Source organism: Fistularia commersonii, chromosome 22, assembly GCF_037954325.1.
Source record: "Fistularia commersonii isolate RoL2024-O1a breed Wild chromosome 22, RoL_Fcom_v1.0, whole genome shotgun sequence".
Classification (NCBI taxonomy): Eukaryota; Metazoa; Chordata; class Actinopteri; order Syngnathiformes; family Fistulariidae; genus Fistularia; species Fistularia commersonii.
The window spans coordinates 10008086-10036018 of record NC_141305.1 but is presented as its reverse complement, the minus strand read 5'-3'; the positions used below and the strand labels follow the sequence as shown (position 1 = coordinate 10036018).

The 27933-nt window shown below is 39.8% G+C and overlaps 1 protein-coding gene across 2 annotated transcripts; it reads left to right on the top strand.

Moving 5' to 3' along the window:
- The first annotated feature begins 168 nt into the window (after positions 1 to 168).
- On the top strand, positions 169 to 27917 carry LOC147221665 (uncharacterized). 2 transcript variants are annotated; one of them, XM_086169520.1, is made up of 7 exons: positions 169 to 320; positions 13639 to 14609; positions 17033 to 17084; positions 19392 to 19509; positions 20547 to 20689; positions 25519 to 25755; positions 26516 to 27917. In XM_086169520.1, exons 1-7 carry the CDS (start codon positions 240 to 242, stop codon positions 27215 to 27217), a joined length of 2304 nt encoding a protein of 767 aa, XP_086025646.1. In that variant the 5' UTR covers positions 169 to 239; the 3' UTR covers positions 27218 to 27917. The 2 variants fall into 2 exon arrangements, with proteins under 2 accessions (XP_086025646.1, XP_086025647.1); XM_086169521.1 differs by having other exon boundaries at positions 175 to 320; positions 25522 to 25755.
- The last annotated feature ends 16 nt before the right edge of the window (positions 27918 to 27933 follow it).

Here is a 27933-nt window from a genome sequence, read left to right as displayed (position 1 = left end):
TTTTTTGTGTATCATAGTAAGGGACATTCAAAACAAACTTGATGTCTGATGAATGTTTTATTTTCATAAATGAATTGGGGGAAAGCCCGAATTTGGTTCGTTAGTGTAAACTAACGAGGAGTCTGGTCATCATGAACTATGGAAGCGCGCTCCCGAGACTTCAGGTGAATGAGAGGGAGGAAGAGGAGCGGAGTACGAGCCGCTGTGCGTCGCATTTAAACAGGAACAATTATAGGAAAATGAGTCTTGCTACGTCGCTTGGGGTGCATGCTTTTATGACAGCATATCTACTCTTCGTGATGGGATGCATTGCACAGAAAGTAAGTTGACATTTGTCCACTGCAGTGATAATAGAAAAGCTTGAACTCAAGCCCCACTCTGAGCCGCCGCCGTGCTGTCTTGTGCCGCGAGATTGAACCCACGAAACTAGTTCAGAAATCCCGACAATTAACAATCGGCAAAATGTGCAACAACGAGGAGCAAAAGACAAGTTATCGTGCAATAATATGGATCGGATTAGAAAATTCGGCACATCCTCGAAAGCGAAACAATACCAGAGTTTGCTATATGTGAAGTTTAATGCCGTTGCTGTTATCTCCCTGCAATTTTGTATTTTCCAAATAAAGAATAGCCACCGGTAAGCAGCCACTTATATGAACCAATTACTTGAAATTCTCGATATTTTCAAACAGTCAACAGCTTTTTTTGCAAGGTGATGCGTTAATGTACATATTTTGGGTGCCAACTTTATTTGAGGAGCACACTGCTTCGGAACAGGACTTTGTTTATGGATTACAGTACGAAGAGGAGCGATGGCAGGTCAAATTAACATTTTTCAAAACAGGTTTTGCGTAACTTCGGCTCGAAAACAACCAAAAAGAAAAAGAACTCCACACTGCCACCGGCAATGCTAACGCAGCGTGGGAACTAGTGAGCGTAAGAAATAATAATAAAAAATATATATCACTTCATCTTTTGACTTGAAATGATGTCCCTCTGCAGCGTGTCTGCCACACATGTAGCCTATTACCTGTCAATTAGCTGGCATGTTTAGCGTGGACCGTCGGGTTACATTGCAAGGTTTAAACGCAATTCCGCTTTATTATCCCCCAAAATTCAACTTTAAAAGAAAAAAAAACATGTGACGAAGAAAATGTGAAGTACGGCGTGTGAACCCACAGCGGTGAGAATCGAAAGCACCATAAGCTGTATGTGTATGACCTTGTATTTTAACTTTTAATGCCAAACTCCGTGGCACATTTTGTCCTGTTTCAGCGGGATGTTTTGATGGCGCTTGGATGTTTTGATGTTCCCTCACGTCACAGAGTTGGAGGGGGTGAATGGCATGCGGGGTCCCAACTGCTGAAATGAGAACCACATTGAGAGCATGTTAACCTTATGTTGTACTTTCATACTCATTGAGGCGAATAATTTATTACCAAGGTTTTGCCCCTGACATGCAAAGAGCTCCTGATACAGAAACAAGATTTTTTTTAGTTCATGATGAGAAGCAGGAAGGCAAAACAGATCATGTTTTCATTCACCCCCAGCCTGTCATTCATATTGGACAAGTTAAAGCTTCTCTCGTGGTCCAGTCAAAGCTCCTGCCAGGTCACCGAGGCTTACAGAGGTGGATGGTGACAAGAGCTTATTGCTTGAGGTTTAAAGGTTGTTTTGATGCTGTGACCCCAGGTTTCTCTCTGTGACGTGGGTAACGGCGATACCTGCGTGCATTTGGAAACCCTGGCTGGAGAAGCATACAAAAACTGCAGTTCAAAACCTCACGTATCTGTAAAACAAATTTATAGGGCTGATTGTACTTAACTCGGAGGGGAAATGGTTCTCCTCATTGTTGTTATGTTTTAGGGTTAATGGTACAGCTGCATTCATATATTTGCAGTACTTTTGACTGCTGCGATCGTTCAAAGTTGAGCTACTTTCAATTTGCTTATGGGTGCCATTTAGTCTACGATAAAGCATCCTCTTTTTAACATCATCAAGAAACCGTTCTTGTGCGCATATTGTATATCTAGAAGTCAATTTTTCATGAGCTCAGAAAAACAGCTTTGTGACAAGCTAATCCAAGAGAGGTTTAAATAGTTTATCTTAAGTAGTGGGAGAATTTTTTTTTTTAGGTTCAGCTCTTAATCCTTTAGTTTATCACAAACATTCAAATTAAAACTCACCCAATGTGGAGCTGTGTTGTGTTTCCCGGACAATGTTTGTAAGGAAATGTAATTTAAGCAGAAACTACCAATTACAATAAACATAACGACACATGAAGGCTGTGAAGTAGGAAGTTAAGTATTCAAAATATTCTGGAACGTTGTGATATACAAGTATGAAGTAGCATGAAATAGCAATAATATTCCATGGTTTTAACCTGAGTAATTAAATAAAATGTACCAGTTAAGTTCCATCACTGCTGGCTACTGGTTGACTGGGTGGGCTCCTTCTTATTGACAGTTTTGGAAAGAAGCCTGGAAAACAATACAAGTTTATCAGTGTAACACACTGTGATTTGTGAGTACATCCTCATCCTTTTTAGGGATTTGATTTTTTTTTTATGTTTATACAGTATGTATATGTTAATATAAATTGTTTTTCCGGTCCAAGGAGAAAGAAGTTTCTCTATTTTACAGAGGAACCACTTTTACCTTTGTATCAGTTATACATCAATATATCATGATGTTAACAGGTATCATGGCAAATGTTAATTTAACGTAAAGAGAAGGCATTTTAACCCTCTCAGGCTCAAATTAAGTTGTAGTTGCAGGAAAAATCTGATATTTGGCTGTCGCAAATCTGCAACATCTGCCTGGAGAAGGTTAACATATTGACATACAGCACAATCTCTATGGAGGTATGCAAAATCAAACGAACAGATTCTCAATATCATAAACTGTAATCCTCCAAAACATAATGCAGAGTTTGGAGTTTTACCTTTATTCCAAGTTCTTTCATCAATGCTTCAGAGGCTTGTTAGTTTCTTCTCATCGAGCTAGAAATGAAACTATTTCTTGTTTGTTTGGTTTTTAAAAACCTGCCAGTTCCCAAGTAATATCTTTAAATTTTCAGTAAATTCCTGTTTAAAAAAACAGCAAAAACAAAACTAACATGAGCTTTTTAAGCCGCCCTGTTGTCAATTTTATTATGGTATTGCTCTATGATTGTCTAAACTGTGGTGAAATGTGATTGATTTCTGGTTCAATTAATCGGTCTATAAGATGTTATCAAAATAGCACAAATGTCAGTTTTACTCCAGGTCAATCTAAAAGTCCATGATTCATTTACAAACTGTTTGTGAGTGCAAATCTTTTTTTTCTTCATATTTTACGTCAATGTATTTAGTGCATGTTTAGAGCATGAATACATTTTGAAAATTTGATTGAATTTTCCAAAGGCTGCTGTAGTACATGGCTTGAGGCAAAACGATATAAAGAATATCGATCCCAAACTGAAAAAATCTAATTACCTCATGTTTTTGATTTATGTATGATTTTAAAACAATGTCCCCACAGAAGACACTAGCTGGTGTCATAACATAAAAGGATTACCCTTGACACAGATCGCCACTCAAACCAGGCTTCCACCTGTCAAGAGTCGTCCTCTTCCACTGATGGAGAATGGCGGCTCAGCAGCACAGTTCTTAGAACTAGACAACAAAAGCCCTTGGTATATTGAATTGTCAGCGTCTCCAGCTTTAGTTCCTGTATGCATAGGGTGCTCACTATCTTTGCAATTATCTGCCTGAGGGGGCACGGTAAATGATGGCTTTGTCCTCTGCTCCCCTTTTGTATTAAGTTGATTTTTGGAACAGCATAAACAAGCTCGGAATTTATTCTATCCCCCTTTGGAAAAATGGGAGGCATTCAACGGTGTCAGTTAAAAGCTCTGCAATGTCTACAAGAGAAGTAATTTGTTTTGTTGCCCTGCTTTTTCTTTCCGAAGGTTTTACTTGTATTAGAAAGAAGGAACATTAATCTCTAATTGAACAGAACTGCGGGACCCCAGTGAACTGTGAATTCACTTATTCCTCCCGTGAATCATGTGACAACAAATAATCATGTCAGCATTTGTCATTGAACCATCCTACCAAAAGCAGGTTTAAACGTCAGAATATGAAAATATTATATTTCATATTGTCTAATAGCTTTGCAGTTGTGATAGCCCGCCAATACTCCTGATGTTTTCAAGTGACTTCCTATCCCTGGAAAAAATACAAATTGCGCTGAGTTGTTTGTTTACATCAATGTGTTAGATCACTGGCCCATATCAGATGAAAAATCATTCTAATTTTGCATCAGTGAATTTGGACACAATGGTTGTAATTTGGTGGGATGTAAACTGCAGCAGAGGCAGATTCCTTTCCTCAGCAAGGTCATTGTGAGTGCATCAGATAAAACTGTTTAGAGGAAAAGGTTTGCAATGTTATATAGTCTTTCTATTGTCAGTGCTGTGAAAAGCCTCCAAAACAACCGTGAATTGATTTTATTAACAAGTATTGTTTGTGTATCCAGAGCCTGATATATTCCTCTTAACCACAGAGCTCCATTGTTCTAAAACTATTAAAAACACATAAATGAATCAATCTCTTGCACCACAGGATGAATCGTAGCTTCATTACCATGAATACACTTGTTTTTTTTTGTTTTCGTTTTTTTAATAAATCCTGCTATAGAAGATACTTACTGGAGCATGTAAGGCTTTTTATTCAACATCGGAGAATAGTCACCAATATATGCACTTTTTAAAATCAGTGCTGAGTAATATGGATCAAAAAGCAATCTCTGTAAGAGTAAATCTTTAAGACTGATATGTAATGCATTCAGCTGGCAATTGGCAAAAAAATGTGTCAAATACTATCATCTCACCTGAAGATAAACGTAAAATAACTTCAAGTGTGCATGAGATGGCTGATTATTAAGTAAGAAACCACCCTAAACCTAGCAGAAAAATGTATTGGGACATTAAGGAAATTACCCAAAATAAGCATTAATATAAAGTTATAATTTAAGTTTCCCTATAGCTTCTAAGAAGATAATTTTTTTCTGTCTGAATATTGAAATGACCGCACCATTTTCTATTTAGATTTTTACTTTGACAGCTAAAGCTCATTACCATTTTCTTTCTTTATAAAATAATTGTGATATTATAACAGAAATTAAAGGTGGGATTTATATTGCTCAGCGCCCCATTTAAAAAAAGAAACTTAACTGGATATCTTCAGAGTACTGGGGGGCCATAGACAGCAACAAGAAACACAAACTTTTGCTGGTTTTGGTCTTCTTAAGGGATTAGTTGGAAATAACAAATCCATTTGGCAATTTTAATGCTGCCACTAGCACTTGGAATTTAAAATTCATGTTGACTGTGATTGATCGTGCAACTTTGCAACCCTCCAGTGTTTGGCTTCTTGCTGAGGTGTTACCATACATCTAATTATCATGGATGCATTCACTGGACTGAATTCCAAAATCTGGAAATGATTTGGTAGAAACCACTGTGGAGATAAGGTCATGAATTCACCACAGGGTTCCACAGACTTGCGCTAACAGTCACCGCAGCAGCAGAAGCTCTTTTTAGAGGAAATATGTTAATAGGTTTACACCACGAACATGGAAGGGAGAGCCTGTTCGCCTGCCCACCCAGTCACATATCTGTGGATGTTTTAGGCCTGCAGCTGTAATAATTTCCACCATTCCACTTTTCTACGCAGATTTGAAGCAACATCCCACGATGGCTCTGTAAATAAAATGTTGATCAAACATGCCTCAGCTCAAAGAAGCCTTTCATAAGTCACTCGTAATACACATGGTGATGAAAATGTGCTGAGCCAGCGCTTCAGTGGCCAATGAGGGTGACCCTAGAAATGCCTGGTTTAATCAGGCTGCCGCACCAGTTGTTTGTAAACTCACCATGGGCGGAACGTGCAGCTACTGACACAAGCCCACCAGGAGAGGCACTGACATCACAGTGCAGATATGTGGTCAGTCCCGAGCTCAAGTATCGGCACTTCCCACAGCTGCTGTGGTGACCTCAAGGAGCAACTTTTTGCCACCCCTTTTATCTATGTATTTGTGATGAGCTGTGCAAAATACTCAACACAAATGGGGTCTTCCTGCTCTAACTTCCATGCAGCTGCTTTTGCTTTCTCTTTTTTGCTTAACCCTCTCTAACCGGTAGGGTCTGCTTCGATTTTTCAGCATTTCTCTCCGATAGAATCAGTTCAACCAGATTCGCATCATCACGGTGCATCTAAAAAAAAACAAAAAACAAAACAAGGCTTCCACATATTTTAGGAGTTCTCTGCAAGCATTTTCCTCTTGAAGTATGTGTGAGTTTATGTAGTTTGGGCCCCGGGGTTTGGTAATGACCTACCTGAGGACACCTCAGTTTCCTGAAAACTTGCTATAGCATTTGTGGCAATATTGTTTTTGAAAAGCATTAGACTATCATGTGCTGTGGCATACCTTTTTTGTCCTTGCACTTTTTAGCAGCTTTATTTCAAGTGTTAATCCACCTTATAATTATTTATTATATGATCACATATTGACTTGTGTTTTTTCTTTACATGTGATCACTCTAGACAGCTCAACTAAGTGTTATGTAAATGTTATACTAATACAGTATATTTATATTTATTTGCAAACGTACAACAAAAGTCCAATGACATTTGTTGCACTTCCCCATGGAAAACATGTATTGTAAATTTGGGTTTAATTGTGTAAGACCAAAGAAATTTCAATTTTTTGGGAGAGTCTTATAATTTGCCTCATTATTAAGTTTATGCACAAAGAAATAAATTGGTACCTTTTCTGTACAAGTAGACACTCTCTGTTATGTAGCTGACCGACAACCGCCACTGCAGTGTTGTTTCTCAACACTCGTCTGTATGTTTTTGTCAAACTGCATGATTGGTTGAAATGAATTCATTGCAAACATATGTTGATATCACTCCCAACTGCAGAAATTGAGTGTGATTGTGTTGCATCCAGAGTAGTCTGCGGCTGCCAAAGCGTTAGCCTGTGAAGCAGTGTCACTTTTCTCCTCCAGTAAACAGTGCTGGTGAGGATTCCTGCCCCCTTTTGAGGGGCCCGCCTGCCTGTTTATGAGCCAGATGAGTGTGTGTGTGTGTGTGTGTGTGTGTGTGTGTGTGTGTGTGTGTGTGTGTGTGTGTGTGTGTGTGTGTGTGTGTGTGTGTGTGTGTGTGTGTGTGTGTGTGTGTGTGTGTGTGTGTGTGTGTGTGTGTGTGTCTCAGCAGAAGCCAGCTCATGTTGCAAAGTTTTCACAGTGGTGTCGTCAGCCTGGGTGGTTTAAAAACATCCCAGTTACAGCCAACTGTTAGATTGCAGACTACTGTTTTGTCAAATAAATAAATCTATAATTAAGTAAACTAAGAAGATTTTTTTTTCTTTTTTAACTTTATTCCCTCTTTCTTTCCCTTTTGAACCAAATTTACAATGCATGAGTACTGCTCCTTTAATATCAGTGCCAAGTTAAAAAAAATAAAAATGATAATATTTTATATTTATTTTGTTATTTATAGTATTATATAAATACAGGAACACAACATTGCCTAATTGAGTGGGCATTTTGACCCAACGGTGACATGTGTTAGAAACATAGTTTCTCGCTTTTTTTTTTTTTTTTGTAAAAGATGTATTGACGCAAAATTAATATGTTAGAACAATACAATTTGTCAGGGGCCTCTCGGTAATGACAGCAGCTGGTCTAATGTCTCACTGAACAAGTCATTTCAGCCTATTATGTGCTCACTTGATCTACTTCTGTTCAGGGAAGCCTCTGTCACTGGCACAACTGGGGCACATTGACTGGCTGGCTGTTATGTAAACTTTCAGCTAGTCTTGTACTTATTAGCATCACTTCATTAAAATATTATCTGTCCTTCCCTTCCTGCAGTGGCTCACCAAAACAGCACTGCGGGCCATTGTTTTGCCATGAGAAAAGGCATCCTTGAATAATTAGCGGCCTGCCAGTTGAGCGTTCTGTGATGTAACAAAACTGAGATGTTTGGCATTATAAGAATGTCCCATTTCCATTCGACACTGTGGCACTTTGGGGCCCCCTCATGTGTAGTCTACCATGCACATCCCAGGGTGCTGGAGACCTCCCGGCTGCCTCATCCTGATGAGAGAGATGACACGGCCTCTTGTCCCTGGCACAGTTCTCTTTCATTAGATTTAGGATTTCATACTATTAGAGAGATTGAGAATTTATATTTGATGTTATGTTGTCACAACATCAAAAAAAAGTTTTATCTTTTAAAGAAGGGTCACGTGAGTCATTATGTGACGCTTATGTAAATCTAGAAACCAAACATACATATGGTTTCCAACTAGCACTGGTCATGTTTGTAGTAGAAGGGGACAAACTGTCCCAATCACCCCTCTGTCTTGCCCCCAAATTCTGAAGTGGTACCCCTCATTGCGCAACCTTGCTGCAAACACTGTGAACCCTAAATTGGATCCCAGTTCAAGAAGCTTTTACAGGCAATATTGCATTTAATATTTTGTCAGATCAGAGTTACACAAACTACATGATCATATTTTAAATAATAAACAATATTATTAAAAATAGTTCTAATGGACTTAAGAAGAAACTAGGCTCTGGATTGTATTTGAGAACAAAATTGTATGTAAACAATAATATGTTCCATAACCAAGTTTAGCTCAGTAGTCTGTATTTTCATCATCATTTGGTTGTGTCCTTTTCTGCAAACATGTTTCCTGAAGCGGAAACTCGTGGGGTAGTGGCCTGGTTGACTCCTCGCCCAGCCTCAGGACAAATGGGTTAAACTACTCAGTTTACACTCTCTCTAACCTCGGCATGAATGCTATTCAGCCCATTCAAATGTAATTCTTTGCTGCACAATTTCTAGGAAGTGAGTACGCAGAGCAAATGCAGCAAGTCATGCTGTAATACAATTAATCCAAATTGTGTTCACAATTTTGTAAAATATTGCGAGAGGTTTAGAGCTGCACTGTCACTTGATTTTTGAAATGAAGAAAATTATTTCTTCTATTTAGAGCTGCACTGTCACTTGATTTTTGGAATGAAGAAAATTATTTCTTCTATTGATCCACAGCACACTTTTTAAGTAGTTCCTCAAATGCTCTGATCAATCAAATGTGTCCTGAATATGTAAAGGATAGATAGCATTTTAATCTTGCGCTGGCTTATGGGTTACGTCATAAAGTGTTGACTCACATGTAAATTTACAAAAAAATGGTTTTAGTCTTTATCAACACTTTTTAAATAAGTCAAACAAAACTTGTTTTATTTTCCCTCACAAACAGTCATAAACGAGTCATTGATCGCCACTGTGAAACTACAGCTGGAAATACTAAGGTTCTATGGCACGAGTACCAAACAAACCGGTAACGTGTGTGTGTGTGTGTGTGTGTGTGTGTGTGTGTTGGAATTTAATTTGCACATGGATCCACTAACAGATTTATGGGTCTCAAATTTAAACAATTTTTAATGCATTCTGGTTTTAGACAACAGAGACAGCATTCGATAGTTTCCAAAGCAGCAAGAGGTACGACAGCCTTTAAATGGTTAGGTTGGGCAACTGCAGCTCAGGATGTAGAGCAGTTGATGTAGTAGAGTTTCTGACTCGATCCATACCATTTCAACCCTGGTATTGCCAAAGCACTTCAAATTGCGAATTCAGTATCACCAGACCGCGTGGCATCCCTCTATTTGTTATTTCCAATCTACAGGTAGCATTACCAATTGCTGCAAGCTAAAGAATCTGCTGAAGGCAATTGGCCAGACCTTCAACAAATTACAGAAGTGGCATTCTACACCACTGAGAGTCAGAAAAACAAAATACTAGTTGCTGCTTACTGAATTCCATCAGTAAAACAAAAATGCAGAGCTTGGCTCAGCTAGGTTGGGTACTCTCATTCCTCTGAGTTTTGTCTAGTCTTCATAACAGATTTCCCCCACTCCGAATAACTGGTCGTGATGAGCCGCTAAAAAAACCTATTTATAAATGACTCAATTTTTTCTTTTATTAATTCTGTAAAAACAAACATTTGAGCTGACAACTGCACTGTTGCTGACATATATGTGAAAGGCCTAACTCACAAAACAGTCTCTGGCTTCATTATGTTTAATGTGATTCACAGGTCACACAATGGTTATAGCATTTGACAACAGTACTGCTGTTTGTAAACGCAATTAGAAAAACTGTGTCGTGGTTTGTAGTAAGCTGGTTAATCTGCTTCACACAGGCATTTTGGGTTAGCTGCATACTTTTGTTTTGCATTCCCTGGAAATGCAAAGAAGAATGGCAAACATCTCATATGTCACAGCCATGGTTTTAGCCTCTAGTGTTCACTGAAATTTAATCCAGTGAATTACTGTGAAACTGTGTTAGAATGTATCACATGTAATTTTCAAGGAAAACTAAATGTAATATTAAAAGTATTTTTTGTCAGCAGTTTGTGTTTTTGAGAGGTATTCTTGTGGTCCAACACAATCAATAATTAAATCCAGTATTTCCACATACTGCAAGGGCTACTGGCACAGTCTGAGCAGTAGACTTTACACACATTCCAACACAGAATAAGTGTAATGCAGACCAGTTCTAGCTGTTGAAATTTAGATCTGAAGAGCTTTCCTAAGTGAAAATGAGTCACCAAGGAAATAACTAGACCCCTGATAAACTGCTACTTGTATTGCAAGGTCTACACAAGTCACAAATATGAGTCAAAATGAAGAGAATATGGAATACAGTGAACTATTCCTGTGCTGTCATCTTCTAGGTTTGAGATGACCTTTGTGAACCAGTGACGCGCATTACTGAGAATTGTGCCAAGGTAGATTTGTTCAAATACCAAAAAATCATTTTCAGACTCATTGTGTAAGTAATACATTGAATTTAACATCATGTAGACTGTCCGCGATTCTTAAGTTTTTCACAGGTAATATTGCCCCTTTGACCTCATCATATGTTTGGGCCACAACCAGACCACAGAATATGCCAGTAAGCTGTATCAACTATAGAGGGGGCTTTTGGTTTGATCTGCAAATAGTATTAATTTCCCGTCTTGATTGGAAGTTAAACTGGGACTTTTGTTTTTTGATCATGCGGACATGAACTGCTTCTGACAAAAGCATTGTTCTTCTGTGCAGTTGAATAGGTCCTACCGTCTCTCGTGTCCTTGTTGCCCTCTTTTCCACTCCCCGCATTCTCAAAATGATCTCTAATGCTTTTAGCCCAGTCTAGAGCACAAGTGTCGCCCACGGGTGTTGGTGTGTTACCTGTCTGGCATGGGGGTCTACCAGTCTGGGTCATTCCCACAGACCAGAACTGAGGCCAACAGGAAAGCTTATAAACACACAGGCCTCCTACAAAGGTCTGGTGCTTAGCTCCCTGGCCGAGCCACACATCTGCCTCTGCTTAGGTCCAGATCCCCCTACATCCCACCACACCTGGGAAGAATTACAGCCAGTGTGTTTGAAGAAATACCCTCCCCTGGGTCACCCAAGCTAGCAATACAGGCAAAAACACAGACTTTGATATAAAAGCAGAATAGCAGGGTTGAGTAGTTCGGTTTCTAGCTGGTTTATTTCAACTAGCCAACATACTTCAAGTTGAGTTTATTATTTGACAGAGGTGTGGACTCAAGTCATGTGTCTTTGACTAGAGTCATGATAACATTGTACTCCACTTGAAAGGCCAGTAACTGTTTGTAACGGGACTTTGGCAAGTGATGATCACATCATTCGGTCACATCAGTCGTATTATTTCAAAGGTCTTTATATTTTCTCAGAGGCCACATTTATAAGTAATGGCACGCTGTTTTTTATACCACAGAACCCATAATTCAACAACATCAATATATATATTTTTTTAATATGATGTACCAAGAAGTACTTGCCTTTGGCTTTGTGTTTTTTGGACATTTAATCATAGATTTTTTTCATTGAATTTATAGAGACTTCCCTCGCACTCAGTCAAATTTCAAACTGGTGTTTTCATTGAGACCTAACTGTCCTGTGTGAGGATAGGACCAGATTAATAGCCTTTGCCCAAAGATTTAAGATCAATTAATTGTTCAAGGTTGGATTTACTGTGTAGGTTGTGCTCCGGTCCCATGAAGCCCCTTATTCTTAAATGTTGCCACTTGACCTGGACCTTTTCAAAATTGCACTTACAGTCTTTTAGAATAGTAATGGACCAATGCATTTGTATATACTAATTTTTAATCAGTTTCTCCACCCACTATGGTGACAAGATTATGCAGAAATGTGAATCTAGAATTGCACAGGATTTGTAAAAAAAAAAAATGGACTAGGACCCATTTCTCAAGCACTTGACCAATACCTCTCATTTTATATTCTGAATGCTTCCTTCATGTTCACTTCATAAACCTCGATTGTTATGATAGTGATTGCTAAGTTTATTTAGGAATTTAGCCAGATCAGTTAAATCTCTAGATTGCCTGAAATATATCCAGACTAAAAAACCTTCAGTATTTCCTGATTGCTGCACAAGTGTTTGAAATGTAGTTATGATACCGCTTCCTTATTAAGGGTTTGTATTCTTATGTAATTGTTTAGCAAAAATGGAAATAGTGTCTTAACACAGATGATAGTCCATTATAGAGCCATCAAACTCTACTACTTACAACATCTGTCTTTTTGTGTTCCGAGTATGATTCCTATGCCCTTATCCTCAGGAGCATCCAACAATTCTCTAGTCTCTCCTCAGATGATCTAGAATGCTGCTCAGTGTGTACTAGTAGGAATCAGGATAATAAACCATATTTCTCCTGTATTATCTTATCAGCATTGGTTTCCCACAATATCCAGAGTAGATTTTCAAGATCCTTACCAACAGAAGTCCTCATGGTTGGTATGATAATACCTTAACCGCCGAGAATACTATCCACCTAGAGTGCAGGTTTCAGAATCAGAGATTCATTATTGATCCCAGAGGAAACTAAGCAGTGTCAGATGATACAAGTAAAAAGAGATGATGAATAAAGGACGAGATGATCAGGAATACATAAATAAAGATTATAGAGACAATAAATTTTTTTTACAGAAAAGTCTTCTACAAAGCGATAGAACCAGATGGTTAGTGAGATGAGAAGAGGTGAGATATTGTGGTGTTATTACCAGACTGAGTTCTACAGTCTGATAGCCTCTGATATTGCACCTGTGAAGAATCAGTCCGCTGCTGAATGAGCTCCTGAAATTGGTCAGCATGTCACAGAGTGGGTGAATTGCCCTCATCTTTGACAGCATTCTCCTCTCCAACAAGGCCAGAACATCCATCTCCAAGCCCATAACCTTGTGGGCCTTACAGATTAGTTCATTATGTCTGCTAGTTTCAGAGACCGCTGCCCCAGCATGCAACAGCGCATTAGAGATTTTTGTCCAAGGTCTCTTGATTTTTCAATTAAAGAGGAGATTGGTTGTAAGGCTGAGCAGGTAACATAGTTATACAAAATTGAACAACCTTACCTCTGTTGTCTTCTATCTATAAGTTCGGTTCTGAGCCAAGGTGTAACAAAAAGATGCCTATGATAAATGTTTTTCTCAGTGTCTTAAAATTGTTCATAAAATTATGACACGACACATGTCATGTAATTGCAGGTATACTTTGACTGTGGTGCCAAAGTGGATGTGGTCGACGTCCAAGGCCTGATTCTGTCCCCTGGTTTCCCCTACAACTACTCATCTGGGACACACTGTATCTGGCAGTTCTTTGTGCCTGTTGATTATCAACTTATTCTCGAAATATTTGACTTTGACGTTTTTGAGAGCCATGACTCTACCGCACAGTATACTGGTATTACACATTTTGAAGAGGAAGTGGGCAGCGAAGAGGCAACGCTTACTCCCGGGAGGTTAGCAGCAGATGAATTTTCGGCAGAAAAAGCTCTTTTTCCACAGAGCGCAGGGGATGTCACAAAGTCTCCACAAAATTCCCAAGACACTACGGTGAAACAGGTGGTGGTCCAGGAACAGTCAACAAAGATGGAGATAGCCGAAGTGTCAAATTCAGCCAAAAGATCCATAAGTGCCTTCTCTGGCCAATCATCCCCACCTCCTGCCTCTCTTCTCCTTTCTGGTGCTCTGCCACCTGGACAACGACCTCTCAACACTGCCTCTTCATCTCGCCTTAGGGTAGGCCTCAACCTCCATGCTACTCCAAACACCGTTATGGAGGAGAGCACCGTTGCATCGTCACACTTCACTGACACTCCTGCTGTGAGCCCTGAAACGCAGCAGTCCGTGCTTGACGCTTGCCCGCATGATGTCCTCTATATCTCAGACCTCATCACCTTCTCCTCCAGGTTCTGTGGGTCCAACCGGCCTCCTAGCAGCCAGCTGGTTTTTGGCTCCAACCAGGACATGGTGGAGGTCATCATGGAGCTCATTACAACCACTCACTGGGGCCGTGGTTTTGCTCTTCTTTTCCATTATCACAATATGACCGAGCAAGAGGGGGACCGGCGTATCTTTGCTCCTACAACAACCAAAATAGATTCTCTCCTGGCCGCTGTGAGTGGAGCTGCCTTCTTCACTATGATACTTACAAGTGCCCTCTGCATCATTTTCAGGTAACAGTGGTAGAATCCTCCTTTAGAAAAAAAAAATCTGAAAAAACAAATACACATGCAAACGAAGACTCAGAATTGAAACCTTAATGGCTCATGAAACCAGCCCCCTTTTGCATTATTGCCTGTCAGTTTTTGCCTCACATTGCCTTGGCTGAAATGGGTCACATTCTAAATAGTTTTGAAATTTATCCATACTTCATGACCCTTAACATGCATACTTTCAGAATTTCAGCGTTCGAGCCAATTAAGGTTCTAGATGACAACAATTGCTATTAGTAATGTTTTGTGTTCAAGCTTGACTATTTTTGAAGATTATGTAAAGAAATGCTCTTTTTCTATTTATTTGATGACTTGGATATGATTATGGCTGTGTTAAAATCAAAGATCCTTCATTGTTGTAGATTTCAAACAACTTTTTTGTTGTTTTTTTCATTTAAATCAGAAAGAACTCTAATCATTCATACATAGTAAAATTGGTCCAGCAATAGTATATATCCACAAATATGCTTCTGTTCACATTAGACTTTAATGTGCATTTCAGACTATTTCATTATTATAACTGATTGGCAGTCTGAGAAATGAACTTGTATCATGCAGACTCAGCTTGGATTTCAAAAAGGCTTTACAACAACAGCGTGCTAGCACTAAGCTCGTCTCACTGCTGAGACCTGCATAGTGTTGTTGGACAGTTTCAACAATCATGGACTCTAGCTCTTGAATTGAATCATCAGATTCTTGTTTGGCTTTACATTTGAAACCTCCAGGGCTTGAAAATCTCCTGAGAAAATTGACAGGTCTTATCTGTGATTTCAGTCCTAAAATGAAAATGGGTTAGTCTGGCTATAAATGCATGCACCTGCACATACATAGTCACCAAATTGTTATGTTGACTCAGCTGGAAGCCGCAGTCCCTGATGTGGTGACCTTAGCTAATTGGTTAGATTTGGCAGAAACTATGTGGCTTTCTTGACGTATAGCATTCTCACCATCAACAGCAGGGTATTCAAGGTACAGCACCTGGCTTCAATTCAAAGACACAAAGGCTGCATGAAAGTGAAATGGGAAGCAATGAGGACGGAAAGGGGACAACAAAGACAAATACAACTGTGTGCAGCGAGTTTGGTACTGATAGCATTGTCACACTGTTTATACAAGGGTATAATTTACAAGCAGTTTCCTGTTGTCCATCCTGTGGGAAAACGAAAAAAAAATGTGGGTTGTAATACTATCTGTATTAGAAGAAATGTAAGGTTTCCCCTACTGATAAGGATTTGAAAGCCTTGTTTAGATTCGCACCAGGGCCAGATTTCATCCTGAATCACAGTTATCATTTGTGCATATTCAGAGGCAAAGCTGTGTCTCCGCCCAATCTGTCCAGTGCAGTAACTCCACAGGTTCTCACTATTAATGACATGGAAATTGGAAACACATGTTCAATAAAACATAAGTGTAATTAGAAAGAACAACAACCTGAGTTATGTAGAAGCCAGGAAATACAATACCATGAAACGTCAAGCACATGAGAAGCCACAGTAACTGTTTTTTCATCCTGGTTGTTCCCTATTAATTTAAATGAGTTCACAAAAATCATTGGAAAACAACTAGTCTGGCAAGCAAGGCGAGAAGTTGCAAGTTTAAAACAGCAGTGAGATTAACTCCCCAGGTCCCCTTTGGTCAGAAAACAACCAAAGGTGGAAGAGAGTCACAGCAGGGATTCCCCTCAGTTGACTGGTGGCTGGTAATGGGCTCATTCAGCTGTAAGAGTAATTTTTAATAAGTGGGTACTTGTTCAAGTATTTTATCATGCTTCAGTGGGTCATTTGGAGTTAAAAACAGATCTGAAAATGGGCGGAAAAGGCATGAGTATATAGTGGTATATGAAATGTAGAAATAAAATTCCCTCCAACATTGGGCAAGTATATCTAATTGTGACTGTCACAAAGTTAATATGAAAGAGCCAATCCACCTACTGTTAATAAATATGAACTGTATGGCTAATGGAGAATATCTGCATCATACCTTTGTATGATCTCATAAGAGTACTGGATATGGTAGAATTGTGCCATCCATCCTGTAAAAAGATGTTGGTAGTGAGTACAGTGGTCTTCCTCAACAAAGAAAAAAAGGTGGGAATTTGTTAACATAAGACAGATCATTTTGAGAGGAATACTCGTAGGTAAGTTGGACTGGTTTTACACGATTGATCACTATCTGGGTGACTGTCTAGAAGATAACATTTTTAGTTTAATGCAATTGGACAATGTCACTTTGTTTGTTTTGTTTTCATGCCATCAGGGTTTTTTGTTTAATTACTTGCCAGAAACAGCATATACAACCAGTAGTGAAAAATAAAAGAGTAATATCAAAGCTGGGTTTATGATATGCCTGTTATCGTAATGTCCATGGTTGTTGTTTTTTTTCAGACCCAAATTCTGTCAAAAAAGAGACAGCCCCTGTGCATCTGCCCACTCTGAGGTACAGACCCCACTATGTATACTTTCTAGACCCCAACTGGTTTATCAGTTAACTGATTTTTTTTTTCTTTTTCTTTCTCCCCTTTGGCCAATATAAGCTTGTACATATACATCAGTATCATGTGTATGCTGATGTGTGTTTATTTTATTTAATCTCATGATAAGTTTGTTGTGCATGTTTTTTGCACAAAGATGCAGACTAACTGGACCATTTTGCTTTAGTACCATGGATACTTTTATTGCTGTGCAGAAAACAGCTCAACTACTTTTTTTAAGCTCACAATTACCTGTGTCTAAATATCCAGTGTAATTTGTGCACTAATCTTTCTTGTCATACCTACTTCTGTCCTGTCAACATGTCACTCCCTCTGTCTCCTACCTTTGCTGTTTTCTAAATAGCTTAATCCAGGCGACTTTGCCTAAAGACAGGGCTTTACTGAGCAAAGGTGCATTACTTTTAGTATTTATGGTTCACTGCAGAAGTTTTGCCCCTTTAAAACCTCAATATCAAAGGGTTGTTGTCACAGATTCACAAATATCTGAAGCAAAGGCTGAGTTATCTTGTGTTGGATTGTAGCATCATGAGATATATTTAAACTTTACTGGAGTATTCTATTAATCCAATTTTATTTCTGTGATGCTTTCATAATAAATAAATCGCATTTTCTTTGTCACGATAACATAGCACAATATGTAAGTATCATGTCAGCCCATATTTAACATCTTAAATACAGAAAACACTAATAAACCATACACCTTCCCCGCATTTGTTTATTAGCCAAAGAGGTGGCAATGTATTCAAATTATAGAAAAAGAAATTATAAAAAAAATTCAGTAGATCCCACATCGCCCTTCATCTGTAGATTTTTTTTCAACTTTAGCATTCTATGATCTACCCATATCTTCACAACACGATTCAATCAAATACAAAAGAAATCATATCAAATATTCAACAAAATGAGACCAATGAAAACCCCAATAACATGAAAACCAATAACTCACGCTGTCCCTGTGTGCTTAATTCACCATGACCTCTGTATTTATTAATTTTTTTCAAGTAAATCATGAATGTTTTGATTTCTGTGGCACAGGATTTCCATATAACACCTATTAGTAATTCAATAAAGTGTAGTCTAATAAGAAGCTTGAATAAATCTGCATCCTCAACAGAAACACTTTGGTCAAATATGAATGCACTGTTATCACACTTAATTAAAAAAATGTCAGAATATATGCCAGCCATAACATTATGACCTGTAATAAATGAAGAAAATATCTGGATACAGTGGCATCTATTCATAATTAGGATATTGTAGACAGCAAGCTAAATGTAATTTTCAATGTTGATGTGTTGTATGCAGGAAATAGACACTCAGGGTGGTAAGCATCTGTGACATAGTATAAATTGTAATGGCTAGAAGACTGTCTGAAAACATCTCAAAAACTGCAGCCTCCTTCTAGTGTACTAGGCCTGCAGAGGGGGTTTGCGCTTACCAAAACTAATTGAAAATTGGTGACAGGGTCATCACTGCTCTGGGATGTAAAGTGAAGTGACAGCTGGTCTTCATGGTCAAATCGAGCATTAGCTCTAACTCACATTGCTGAAGAAATCAATGCTTCTTCAGATCATAAAGTGCCAGAAGTCACAGAGCATGCCCGTTGATTGATTATAGGGCTTTGCAACTGCAAACAGGTCCTAATGTTTGTGCTGATCCCTGTTCACCCGAGAGCACCTAGAATAGGAATGGGACAGGACCGTGAAGTAATGGAAAAATTTGGCTTGGTCTGATGAATGTTTATTTTTTTTATATCATGTGGATGGATGTCTGTATTGCATACCACAACAGGGTATCACAGGCCTCACTGAAGGTTTGATGTTTTGAACAGTGTTCTATTGGGAAATGTGTGGTTCTGCCATTTATATTGAAGTTACTGTGATACTGAAGTTACTGTGATATTTACCAGGCCTGCAACAACATTGTGGGATTGTTTGAAAATTAAGTCCAGTTTATGGCCACTCGTGGTAACACACAGGTGTTACCTGCACTAAATCACTTAGTGCAATAGACAATATTATGCCGCTGGTTGTAATGTTTTGGCTGATGTATACTGTGATATACCCCAATCAATTTCAAATGTACTGCAATATAAGATGAGTTTGTGTCTGGTAATTAATGTAAGGCTCACATAGGGTCCTTTATGAGCCTTAAAGACAAGAGCTTGTGGAAAAGGGTTGAAAGGACAAATATATATTTTGGGGGGCGGGGGGGTTGATTCCATGACAGGTGTATGTGATGCTGTATTTCAGGTACCAGAGGAAGTCCCAAACACTGTGGCTGAGGGAAGTGAGCTGCAGCTGATGGCTGAGAGTCAGATCAATGTGGCAAGAGAGCACAAGGTCAACAATGTCAGTCCACCACACACAGGTAAGGACAATGAGAGAAGGTATATACATACACAAACCCACTCGAACGCAATGGATTGGTGTATTTTGGGCCCCTTTAACAATGCTAAGGTTGTATTTTGATCATTGTGCTTACCAAATGAGTTCCTTTTCTATTCTAATGTCTTTCCAAAATCTGTATGACAAATTAACCTGTGCAGCCTGCAGACCATTACAAATGTTATTCACTTCCAGTTTTATTTTTGTTTTTCATGTTTTCGGGTTCAGTAGCCATAATTGTAAAATTACAATAAACATGGAAGAATCTAAATTTATTACTAACTTATTTCCCTGCAAAAATAATTGATTATTCAGGCAGTTATTTTTTTTCATGATCTATCCAGGCCCAAATACACCCAAGTATTTACATAATGCATCACATAATGTTGCATTCTTTTCCTCCTGTCATTCAGACTGGATTTCAGGGAACAAATTATCTGTTGGTGAGCCTTCTTATGTGTTTGGAGAATTTTCCATCCTAGCATTTCCTCATTTTTTTTCAAACAAATTGCAGGTGCTTGGTTTCAAAATGAAGGTCTAGAAAAGAACAGCCACCTGATTTTAATAGACCCAAAATCAAACTGTAGTTCCTTGTTAAAATGGCTGTGGACAAGTTAACCCTTGGTGGACTGTGGCAGTTAATCATTTTAATGAAAAATAACACTGCATTAGTTTTAAAGCCGCACGCAGTCTTGATCCGGGAACAATCCACAGGCTTCTCTTGCGCGCTCAATGGGACTATACTAAGGCCATGAGATTTGTGGGTTGTGGCATTTAACCCCACTGTGCAGCCAAGAAAGCAGTTTCAACAACAGGGCAGTAAAGCCACCTGCTTTGTTTTCTCCTGTCATGGTGTTAGAGGTTCATATGAAATACTTGTTGAATAAGTCCATGAATCTCAAAATTAACAAACAACTGGTCAGCATAAATCCATGTTGATTATTGGCTTTACATAAGGTCAAAATTTTTCTTTTAACCCTCTCACTTTTATTTTGATGATGCTTCTCTCTGCTGTCTCAGTCAGTGCAGCTGGTGCCATGTCTCAGGATGCAGAGATGGACCTTTCCTCTAGTGGGTTGACAGAACTGGATTTGGGTCCAGATGAGGTGTTCATTATATCAGCAGCCCCCAGCCCAAGCAGGTTTCCCATCTCTCCTCACAAAGTAAGAACCCCCCTTTTTTATATGTTTCCACTGTACACTAAGAGAAGCTGAATGGTAAAGTTAATCAGTCTTTCTCAGTCAAACGATATCAATTTTAAAACAAAAACAACAAACTATATGTAATGTGTGGATGTCCCCTGTGTGTCGTTTTTTTTTTTAACAACCTTAAATCTATTGGTAAAGCTTTAAAACTCTACAGCTTCTGCATAAATGAGATATAATGAATAAATTAAATGAAAAAGAAGTGTTCAGAAGACGTTTCAAAACAGCGCAAGTCAGAATGAACCGAATAGGATTTAGTTGTATAATACATCTGCGTTGCAAACAAACCCCCATTTCTAATGGGTGAAGCCTTGGCCTGGAAGAGAGATCATCAGGTGGTCCCTAACCTTCCGTGGGTGTTTTGAGCCTTATCCACAACACCCTTCAGTTGGCGGACCAGCAGTGACTGGCCAGGTCACTGCCCCTCTCCTCGCCTCTCAGTCCAACCTTTGTCACTAGATTCCACACAGATTGGGCTGGGAATCCTTGACATCCCATTTCCCGCAGTCCCGCGGCCATGTTGTCCACCTAACAGTCTTGGACAAGTTGCTGGTATTTGTTTTTTTTTTTTCCTCTCAGCAGCTTCCTCACAGCCCCCCTCCCACGGCACCGTCAACGGGGATTTTCTTCCCCTTTGTAGTCCACATGATGATTTCTGGTCTTAGAGTTGTGGACTGCACCGCCTCTTGAAATTGGAGTTTTGTCCCGAGATGAACCTCAATTTCCTGTCCTTTGACTGACTCCAGGAGATTCTGCCTAGCAGGGTTGTGTACAAAGATGATGGTGGTCTTTCTTTGGCTGGTTGCTTCTTCCTCCTCTCTTGCCACAGGATGTATGTGAGCACTTCCAGCACCTTTTCACGGCGCCACCTGTATCTCCCCTGTGTCAAAGTGATCTTGCACCCTGACCGAATGTACACCCGACGTTCCTCTACCACCACACAACCTGCAGAGCAGGTCCTCCCTCATCCCCCACCTATGCAAACAGAATAGGTTGAGGTGGGGTAAGATGTCATACGCTGCTCGGAGTGGAAAGAAAATAGACAGAAGGACTCCAGCTGCCACAGGTTCACTCCATGTGATGGATCTCTTGGGGAGGTTCCACTTCGTCCAGGCCGGTTGAGTTGCAAGCTTGATAGATTTTGCTCTTCTACCTTCTTCTTCAAGGTTTTGGACTTCCTCAATTGCTATGTTCTCTTCGCCTTAGGGGTGGACTTTGAAAACTATTAGAAATGTGCTTTTCCAAGCCCCTGTGTTCCTGTGCAAGGGTTTTCAACACTGTCCTTGGTCCTGAGAGAACATTTACCCCAGTTGATTGCTGCACTGGTGGCCTACTTGCACCCAGATCTTGTTCTGACTCCTTCCCTGGTGCACTATTCTTGAGGGTCCCTATATTTCAGGATGAGTTTGCACTTGGCAACTATGAACTTCTCCACCACTGATGCAAGGAGAAGCTGGAGCTGACCCGACCTTATGTAGAGCCCCAAGGATGTAAAGCTCAATGGTTGGTATTCCCAACCATCTAGGAAGGCTCTTGTTGAACCTCCTCTCATTTTGAATACAGAGCATATTAATATGTAATATTTTACCTTTTTTTTATTTTACCATATTTATTCACAACAGACACTCAGCTGGACACCTATGGTCACTAAATGGAAGCTGTGACATCAGTGTCAATACATCTAATACAGCCATCCAATGTAAATCCAGAAATCAGCCAAAGACCGTCCAACATCCAAATATGAATGAATTCAACAACATGTGTCTTAATAAGCCTGATTATGATAACAAACTGTCCAATTCAGATTTTTTATGAGTGTCAGCCAGATAAGAAAACTAATCTGTCCCAAAGTCAAGTTAAAGATCCAGTTAGTTAAAGTGGCGATAAATTGAACATAGTCTTTCATATATATATATATATATATATATATATATATATATATATGTATATATATATATATATATATATATATATATATAAAAAAGCAAATGTGATGTATGACGTGGCACAGTGCAATGCTGAATACAAAGCCTGATTCTCTCAGTGGGTGATCTTCTGGAGAAATGATCCCTGAACCAACAAACATCAGAGGTGACAGGGCATTCGTTGCTTTGAATTGACCCTGTGTTCCTAATAAGACTGACACCATATTAGTGGCGCACTTGTGTCAGTCTGAACCTATGAAAACTATGAAGACATAAACGGGAAATGAGGATAATTAAAAGATGGCAGCATCATTGAGGAAGAAGCGCTTCGACAGAGCATTTTCCTTTCTGCCCTCTTTTGTATTCTCTTGGAATAAGAGTTGGCATAAAACAGTTCTGGCAGCTTTTTTGAAGGACTGGCAAGCTTTTCTGCAGCCTGGGCTAATGGAGTATTATCTACAGAGCCAGATTCCCAGCTCCAATTGTGTGTGTGTGTGTGTGTGTGTGTGTGTGTGTGTGTGTGTGTGTGTGTGTGTCATGCACACTTTGGCACACAGTGTGTGGTCCGCCTGTGTGTGTCCTTGATGCAGACGACCATGTAAATAATGTTTGTCAGTGTAAGCACATGCAATGTTTCCCAAAGAAAGACACCAAATTATCTTGACAGCGTTGCCACCAGATGAACATCCAGGTTAGTGTGGTTCTTGTATGCCAACAGAATCTCATTTTTAATGTGATTGTAGTTTACAAACCAAAAAAGCTGTGAAAAGATAACTGCTGTTAATGGGGTAATGAGATCAGGGGATCAACATTGCCACACATATTTCCCACCTCTAAAATTCATAAAACTGAATTCAACCAGACCTTGTTCGGGACCCCCGGGAAGACAAGGGTTAGACCCTCTTCACTTTTTTTACGCGACCGTGTTGTGTGGCTGATTTGTCACCTTGTGTGTTGAACCTAGGAGTATTCATTGTGTTCCTAGGGCTTTAGTGACCAAAAGAACACTTTATTTAAACCCCTAGCTAATTCTTGTCTAGACAAAGCTAGCTGTTAGTGACTCTGTGGGAAGGATTATTCTGGGCTCCCTCTCCCACTGATGGGTGCTGCAACCCCTAAAACCTTCACCCTCCCCTGATTAATAGCAGCTGACCGATCAGAAAGGATAATGCGGAGTGCACACATCTCACATGTCAATCACAATTAGCCTCTCCTGGTTGCTCAAGTTAAGACATCTTGTGTCCCCAATTAGTCGTTTAATAGTCAGAGTTGTGCATATGCTGAAACTGTTCCAATAACCCCCCTCCATCCACTTGACAGCTTTAATATACTTAATAAATGACTGAATGAGATGAATTAGTTTGGTGCTTGAGTCACACACTCAGCTGGCTGGCCATGTGGCTGAGTGAGCCAAGCTAATCAGTACAGTTCCTTCTTATTAATCCATTAATGTATACGAGGTAACCCGTGGGGGGGGAAAAACGAGCAGGAAATGGAGCAGGTGCAGCCAGCGGACTGGCAGCACCAGTCGGGCCTTGAGAAGTCTTGTATGTCGAAGCGTGCAGATAATGATTAATGACAGTTTGGGTGAAGCGATGGCACTATCTGTGTGGCAGTTTTGAAACGAGACAATCCAGGGCTGTTGCTGCAGAGATGCGTGCTTGATTCAATACAAGCCTCTTGCACAGTGCAGGCCATTGACCATTGTAGCCGCAGTTGAGTGCTTGAGCATAATACCACCTCTGATATGTGAGCTATTTATGTTTTTTGGTCGTCTTCCCTCCTAATTAGTTTGTTTATCCTCTCTCAGCCACTCTTGTCAGCCAGGGGTAATACTTCCTATGGTGTTTATAAGTATTATTTTTGGTTAATATTCATCAATTCATATCAACCAAAAGCAGCTACCGTCAACACGATTTTAATCAGGTCAATGTAACAATAGTTAGGGCAGGTATTATTATCCATTATTAGTACAAAGTGCTCCGAAATCCATCAAACAAAAGAACCACGGTTACCATACATTCATATTTATGCCAGTTTCCCACTCATAAAAGTTCACTTTAAAATGAATAATTGCAAAAAAAATTGCAATTTTTCAGTCACAGAGGGTAATCTAAGTTTATTACACTGGAAGCAGCCTGCTAAGACTTCAAATATCTACAATATCCCGGCTCGCAATAGTAATATTTGTCTTGATATTTTGTAAGAAATAATCTACGTTGAGTATTTTGTTGTTAAGCTAACTTTTCTTATTGTGCACAGTGGAAGAAATGAATCCTTTTCTAAGTCCACTTAATACTATTGACACATATTTAACAAATCAAATATTAAATATATTGCCTGTGCAGCAACTGACAATGTTCTAAACCGTCATTCTGAAATTGAATTATGGATATATACAATACTCACATGCAAGAGTGCAACATCAACTGTTACCTGTGAGAATGAGAAGCTTTCAGTTTGTGAATTCTTGTCAAAATATTCTTAGTGTGGCAACTGGACTTGAATTTCTTCACTTGAAGACATTTCACCCCTCAGCAGAGACGCTTCGTCAGTTCTAATGACCTGTGGGGAGTTTCCAAATATAAGCCACCATAACCTAGATCCACCCAAAACCCTGACAGTTATATTTTGAAACTCCCCAGGGGTCATTAGAACGTAAATAGCCTCTTGAATCAGGGGTGAAACGTCTTCAAGTGAAGAAATTCAAGTCCAGTTGCCACAGCAAGAAGATTTCGACAACAAATTCACCACGACCTGGATGACTGTGAACCTCCACAGACACATTTTATCTGTGACTTCTCAGGCAGCTGCCACAGTTCCATCATCTTATATCTGCTTTGCTTATTGTTTTTCTCTCAGCAGAGGGAGAGGTTCCTTCGGCACAGTGACACTGGTCCAAGCCCTGTAGGGGACTCACCAGACTCAACCAGCTCCCCAACAGGCTCCAGGCTCGCTAATGCGGGCAACGGTGGCTGCACTCGACCGAGAGCTTGGAGTGTACGCACCTTCCAGGACTTCCTCCCACCATTGCCACAGCTGCACAAGAAGTGGTGCAGCTGGAACTCTACCAGTCCTTTCACCAAGCTTCTGGACAACGTCAGTACTTAAACCTTCACTGTTCTTCCACACTCTCCGCACCTGTGGGCATCCCAGGAGGTCATTTAGAGATTGAATGAAGGGGCAACTGGGGCGTGAATAATGTCACAACATCTTGACAGTTTGCTTGAGTCAAGTTGTCCATTAATTAAACAACAAATTGTTCAAAACATTGTCTAATTTGATTTTTTTTTCTTAGAATGGTATTCTCATAATATTGGTATAAATTGGACTCGCTGAGGTTTTTCACAGCTAGATAGATATTAACTTATCATCTTTATGCTTGCCATTGACTGTAAAAGTCTGTTGTTGATTTTACCAGGTTACCAAAGTCAGGCATTTGGCCAGAGGGAAAAGCATAATCGACCCTAGATGATATATTGTATGATAATATTAGATAAAATAGAATATTCCTTTAATCATCCCACAGAAGGGAAATAATAAAAATCAAGTTGTTGTTGTTTTAGAATAAAACAGCCTCGTGAGTACCTTTGATTATACCACATAAACAAAAAAAAAAAGGCTGTTCAAAGTATGCCCCTTTATGTAGTCCCATTTTACAATGAAGTGAATGAGAAGGATATTGACTGCATTCCTTTGAATTTCTCACACTCCTGTGCAGGTTTCCTAGTCTGTTTTTTTTTCTTAATGAGATGTCAGTATGATCAACTGCTGTGTGTTTCATGGGAGGAAGTCTAAAAACCTGTTGTAAAAAAAGAAAAGTTACATTCTTGTGAACTGCGTTCCTGTATCTTTCCAGGCTCCATCCGGTCTTGTAGCTGACTGCAGAGGGGATGAGAGCAGGAAGGTCTTGTCTGACGGACACCTGGAGACCAATGCAAACAACAACACTATGTCCGACTCCTCAATCAGCAACGCCTCGTACCCGCTAGCCCAGCCTGCCCAGAGGCAACGGCGTCTTAACTCCACCAGCAACCTGCGGCGGTCCCGCTTCACTGGGCCTTGCTTTGGCCTGCTCTCTGGTGCAGCCGACCCAGCTAAGGCCTCTGGGCTCGCTCTTGCCCAGAGCTCCCAGTCAGAGCCTAGCACTTCCTCTGCTTCGTCAGCCCAATGTCCGATTGAGAGCAACCAGGCAGCAAAGAGACGTGATTTCCCAGGCGAGGGTGATCACATCAGTGTGCCCGTGTTCGCAATCTCAGAGGAGGAGGACCGGCAGCCTCTTGTCTCAGCTGAGTACCTGGACCAGACCTCTGCAGTGCTTAATGGACTGATTAGGGGGACACTTGATGGAAAGAGGTCTGCCATCACAAGTTACAGCCTCAGCCCTCAGAACCAGAGGGCCAGGCCAGAATGGAGGCCTTGGGGGAGTCAGGTGTCGGGCGGGATTTGCCCACTCCCTTCCAATGCAGGCGCCATTGTGACCGAGCCAAACACCATCACCGACACCCAGCTGCCTCTCAGTCCACCAGGACTGCTGTGCAGCATTGCGAACCAGATGTGACCCAATGGAAGAACAGCAGGGACCTGGGTGGACAAGTTAAGCATTTCTGAACTCTTGTTAGTGCCACTTTGTTTAATATATAACCACCTTTAATTTTTGAAATCGACTTTCGCAAAATGATTACTACTTATTCTATAGCTTGGTGTTGCTTAATCCGTTTTCATTGTCAAAAGTTTGGATTTGGTGAAAGATGAAATATGCTGCTTAATATGCCAAGATACAATGCTGTTACAAAAAAATACTGACAGAAACAAAGATGAAATGAAAACTGAGAGGCCATCACACACCCCAACAGTAAGGAGCACTTTTTTTACCATATTCACCCTGTTTGATGTATTTCAGTAATATTCCAATTCACTGTCTTCATTCATTGTGCTTTTTTTATGCTACCTTGTACCAGCATTCTGCTTTTTCTTGAACATGGGTCTTCATTTTAGCAAAACTTGATAAAACTTTAAACTAGAAGTGTCACCCTGAAGGCTTCTGCAGAGTATAGATCATGTGTTAATCAGTCCTGCAACTTTGTACTACTACTACTACTGCTGATACTGGATTGTAAAGGGAAATCGAGACAATGTAAAAGCATATACTAATGTACACTATTGAGATATGTAGTTTTGAATAAGAGCTAGCAATCACAACAGTATTTAAAACGAGTTTATGAATTAATGTAAAGTTTTAATAAAGGCTGTCATTTACATTTTGTGTACTTGATC